Source organism: Mus pahari, chromosome 1 (assembly GCF_900095145.1).
Source record: "Mus pahari chromosome 1, PAHARI_EIJ_v1.1, whole genome shotgun sequence".
NCBI lineage: Eukaryota > Metazoa > Chordata > Mammalia > Rodentia > Muridae > Mus > Mus pahari.
The window spans coordinates 96687598-96692488 of record NC_034590.1 but is presented as its reverse complement, the minus strand read 5'-3'; the positions used below and the strand labels follow the sequence as shown (position 1 = coordinate 96692488).

Genomic DNA, 4891 nt, shown 5'->3' with positions numbered 1-4891 from the left:
TTTTTTTTTGTTTTTCGAGACAGGGTTTCTCTGTGTAGCCCTGGCTGTCCTGGAACTCACTTTGTAGACCAGGCTGGCCTCGAACTCAGAAATTCGCCTGCCTCTGCCTCCCGAGTGCTGGGATTAAAGGCGTGCGCCACCACGCCCGGCGACTCCTGGGTTCTTAAAAGGGCTTGGTTTGGGAGGTGCCCGTGTGCTTATAATCAGAAGCAGGACTCAGAGAAAAGAGCAAGACTTTCTTTAAAAATAGACGGTCTTGTGTTGTATCCCAGGCTGGCGTCAATCTCGCGACAATCAATCCTGTTTAAATTTCCCCAGTATTGGGATTGCGTTAAGATCGGACTCCCGAGTGTCACTGAAGGCCATTAGGCGTACACAACCCTATCCATACATGTAAACGGAAGCCCGAGGCCCCTGTTCGGCCTGTGCCTCTCCATCCAGGCCTTGGGAACCTCTGAGCAGACAGAGCGTCACGTCCTCATCCTCACTGTAGCCTCCATTGTAGAGGAATAATAAAACATTTCCCGCCATCCTCAAGTCCCGTGAGACAAGGACGGAGATCACGCGAGTCTTTGCGGGTCTTGCGTCACTTCCTGCCGCAAGTGGGCGTTGGCTAAAGGTATACATCCGCCTTTTTTTAATAGAAGCGAAGCCACTTCCGGGTCCTATGCCGGTCTCCACAGTTTTTTTCCGGGTGATGAAGGCGGTTGTCCCGGATGTAATACCGGCGAAAGCATCTTTCCTTTTCTTCCCCGCCTGACTCTGGGTTCCTAGGTGAGCGCCGGCGGGTAAGATTGTTTGAATCCCCGCGGGTTTGCTTCGCCTCTAGTTTGTACGCCGAGGACATGGCCGAGCAGGTCGCTACGTGTAACTCGGGGATCGAGGCAGCTCCAGCTCGTGGGTCCGACCGGGCTCTGCGGGCACTCGGGAGGGAGAGGTGGTTGAGCTCGGTAGCTCCCGACTGGTAGGGGAGTGATGACGTAGGGGAACCTGGGTCCCCACCCCCGGGTGGGAATACCCACAGGGTCCACGCGGGGGCGGAGATCCTTCCCATCGCCTCTCCTCAGGGCCTCGGAATTGCCAAACCAACCCGGGACGTCGTTCGCACCTGCTGGTTCTTCTTTCAGATGGCTTAGGGTTCCGTCCTCTCTCACATTTACCAGGAAAAATGTTGGTGGCCCCTGCACGCTCTCGCGGTCCTCTCTCCTTACCTCATTTCCTCACTACATATCTTTTTCCGAGGTCCAGCTGGAGGAAATCCACAGCCAATCATGCCAAAGAGGAAAGTGACTTTTCAGGGTGTTGGAGATGAGGATGATGAAGATGAAATCAGTGTTCCCAAAAAGAAGGTGAGATGGCCAGGTTCCTAATTTCCGTGGAGGACTCAGAGGAAAGAAGAGGGAGAAGTCTGATGGGAGGAAGGCCCGGAAGCCAAGGACGTGTTAGTTTTCCCCGGCGTGCTGGGTTTGGAAGGATCCCGGTTTGTGTACGCATCCCGGGATATTGGAACTACCCAGTAGGTTGCACTTCTCATTTGCTTCGGCCTCCTCACAGCTGGTGGACCCTGTGGCTGCAGCAGGTGGTCCTGGGAGCCGCTTCAAAGGCAAGCACTCTTTAGACAGTGATGAAGAAGATGATGATGATGAGGGGTCCAGCAAATACGATATCCTGGCCTCTGAGGATGTAGAAGGTGAGCTGCTTCCAAAGTGTTAACTGAGTTGGGGGGACAAACCTTTAGGATGGCGGTCGGAGTTGGGCCTGCTTCCCTTTGGTGTGTCTAGCATGCCCCCCCCCCACATGTCTTTGGTGCAGGTCAGGAAGCAGCTACTCTCCCTAGTGAGGGCGGTGTGAGGATCACACCCTTCAACCTGCAGGAAGAGATGGAGGAAGGCCACTTTGATGCTGATGGCAACTACTTCCTGAACCAGGATGCACAGATCCGAGACAGCTGGCTGGACAACATTGACTGGGTGTGGCCCAGGGACTGTCTGGGCTGAGGCCTGGGAGTGCGGGTGCAGGGCCTGGGCCCTGGTGGAAGTACGTAAGAAATTCTAATTCTCTTTCCCTTATAGGTGAGGATCAAGGAACGGCCACCTGATAAACACCAGGTTTCAGACTCAGAGGAGGAAGACAGCCTGGGTCAGACTCCAATGAGCGCCCAAGCACTCCTAGAGGGACTTTTGGAGTTGTTATTGCCAAGAGAGACAGTGGCTGGGGCCCTTAGGCGGCTGGGGGCCCGAGGAGGAGGCAAAGGGAGCAACAGCAAGGGGACGGGACGGCCCAGTTCCCCCCAGCGGCTAGACCGGCTGTCTGGGTTAGCTGACCAAATGGTGGCTCGAGGCAACCTTGGTGTGTACCAGGAAACAAGGGAACGGCTGGCTATGCGACTAAAGGGTTTGGGGTGTCGGACCCAGGGAGCCCATGACCCCACACCTCCACCCTCCCTGGACATGTTTGCTGAGGAAGTGGCAGAGGGTGAACTGGAAACCCCAACCCCTACCCACAGAGAAGGTAAGTTTGGAGGGCATGGGAGGGACAGTGTGGGCAGGAGACTGAGTGCGAGTGCTTGAAGCCCAAGTATTGTTCATTGTTTTAGAGGCAGAGAAAGCAGGAGACGGTCTGATGGATGTGATGTGGGAGTATAAATGGGAGAACACAGGGGACGCTGAGCTATATGGACCCTTCACCAGTGCCCAGATGCAGGTAAGCTGCCTCCTAACGTGTCTGTCCAGCCTAACTTCTGTCAGCTTGCCTGAGTTTTGTCCTCTGTTCTTACAGACGTGGGTGAGTGAAGGTTACTTCCCGGACGGTGTTTATTGTCGGAAGCTGGACCCTCCTGGTGGCCAGTTCTACAATTCCAAGCGCATTGATTTTGAGCTGTACACGTGAGCCCGGTAAGGGTCCGGTGCATCACAGCAGCCCCTTCTTTCTTGAACTTGGCAGAGGAAGCCCCAGCTGCCCTGGGCAGTGAGGATGTTGGAGGCCACTCTAAAGCCATTGTTTCCCAATAAAAGCCTTGACTGTGCGATGGCCAAGAGCCAGGGCTTCTCCATAGCTCCTTTTGGCTTCACCTGGTAGGTCCCTGAGTGTTTTCTCCCGAGAGACTTCCTCACTTGTTCTCTCTGGTGTCTTGGACCACCTCAGTTTTGTTTCCCACCCTTGGAGGCAGAGGTTGGGCCTGTCAGATATCCTGTGACTTTCCTACTTAGACAACTTCTACTTGCTGTGTAAAATTCCCTCCATCACTCTTTGCTCCAGTCTCCCTTGCAAGTCCCTATTCTGCTCATCTTTGGCTTTTAGGACCTCAAATGCTCTGTCCCGGCAGCCCCCTTGTAGCTGGGGCATTGGGAGGACCTTGAAATCCTATCGAGAGATTCTCTTAAACGTATTCTCCTCTTTTCCACAGTCTGATTTTTTTCACCCCTCACCCTCCCTGCAGCAGCTTCTGTAGCTCTTAGGTGAAGTATAAACTTGGTAGCACTTCAAAGTTGCTTGGGCCACCATGTGACACTGAGAGGGGCAAAGTGCAGTGGCCTAGTGGAGATGTCACATTAATAGAGAGCTGGCCCATGAAGCTAAGTCCCCTGACCTTTTTTGGCATAAAGCTTTTTCTTGCTTGGCCTTTCAGGCATTGTAGTGGTTATTTCCTGGGCTCCCGCATCTCGGGCTGGTGCCTTGAGGAAACAGCCGGTCTGCACCTTCCAGGAATCTGGAGTGCAGTGGAGGGCTGTGGGAGGCAGGCAGGGCCTAAGTTTTCATCCCACCATGCTGCTCGGTTCACCTTGTCTGTCTACAGGAGGTGCCCAGGAGCTACAGGCTAAGAACTTGGGAAGTAGGGGCTCAGCTCAGGCTTGGTGGTAGGTATTTGATGCAGAGATCTCCAACAAATCTAACAATTAGACTGGCTCCTGCCAGCCTAGATTACAGTTGCTTTGACTTCAAGAAGCCCATTAGCAGTAGGACATTTAGTGTGTCACTAAGGCAGCAGAAACCCTCCTGGTGTTTGTAAGGTGTTCCTGGTTAAAGAGGAACTGGCTTTCCGAGATACCTGGTGTCTTGGGATGAGTAAAATCGAGTCCCGTGGCCCGAGTGGCTGCTCACAGGTGTTTGGGGAGATAGACACTGAGGTATCTTCTGCTTTCCTCAGACTTGGCGGATCTAAAGCTAATTCTTCCCTCATTGGTTTCGGAGTGCACTTCCCTGATAACACCAAGGAGGGGGCAGAATATTGATCCTTGAAGACACCCACATCCTGAGCTGTGTGAATATCGCTTTATGAGTTATGTGGCAGAGGGAAAGGGTGAAGTGACATTGATGTTTTGTTTTAAATTTTTGAGATGGGGGGGTGTCCTCACTATGTAGCCCTGGCTGGCCTGAAACTCACAAGAGATCTGCCTCCCAAGGGTTGAGACTGGGAGATTGATTACCTTTGATTATTGGGGCCATTGTAATCACGGGGTCCTTACGCTGGAAAGGAACTGAACCCTAACGAGAGCAGAGGACTCTGAGAGCTGGAAGAGATGCGTCAGGGTGCAGGTGGCCTGGAGAGACAGGAAAAGCAGAAGATGGGTTCTTCCCCGACAGGTGCAGCCCCACAGTGATAGCCCAGCTAACCCACTTTGGACGTGTGCCCTCTCGAACTGTAAGATAATAAATGTGTCAAGCTGTTTAAGTTGTGGCGATTTAATAACGCACCAGCAGAAAGTGAGTGAGTATGCACCCACGTACTCTCTGGAGAGAGAGCCACGGCCATGTTAGAGCCAACACTGTTAGGGCTTCGCCATAGAGTTCCTTGTCTTCCCGGCCAAGCACTAACCTGACCCAAACCAGCTTAGGTTTGAAATTGGGTAGATTCTGGGTGGTACAGCCATGGACTTTCTTTTTTTTTTTT

The 4891-nt window shown here is 53.0% G+C and overlaps 1 protein-coding gene across 2 annotated transcripts; it reads left to right on the top strand.

Moving 5' to 3' along the window:
- The first annotated feature begins 674 nt into the window (after positions 1–674).
- On the top strand, positions 675–4802 carry Cd2bp2 (CD2 cytoplasmic tail binding protein 2). 2 transcript variants are annotated; one of them, XM_021202906.2, is made up of 7 exons: positions 675–774; positions 1249–1349; positions 1555–1690; positions 1813–1970; positions 2073–2511; positions 2597–2703; positions 2779–4802. In XM_021202906.2, exons 2-7 carry the CDS (start codon positions 1272–1274, stop codon positions 2887–2889), a joined length of 1029 nt encoding a protein of 342 aa, XP_021058565.1. In that variant the 5' UTR covers positions 675–774; positions 1249–1271; the 3' UTR covers positions 2890–4802. The 2 variants fall into 2 exon arrangements, with proteins under 2 accessions (XP_021058565.1, XP_029387464.1); XM_029531604.1 differs by having other exon boundaries at positions 678–788.
- Positions 4803–4891: the final 89 nt, after the last annotated feature.

Bases quoted from the DNA above. Each gene is read 5' to 3' on its own strand.
- Cd2bp2 (XM_021202906.2), top strand. From the start codon at position 1,272: ATGCCAAAGAGGAAAGTGACTTTTCAGGGTGTTGGAGATGAGGATGAT. The intron at 1,691-1,812 runs GTGAGCTGCTTC...TCTTTGGTGCAG, and splicing joins GGCCTCTGAGGATGTAGAAG to GTCAGGAAGCAGCTACTCTC. The intron at 1,971-2,072 runs GTGTGGCCCAGG...TTTCCCTTATAG, and splicing joins GGCTGGACAACATTGACTGG to GTGAGGATCAAGGAACGGCC.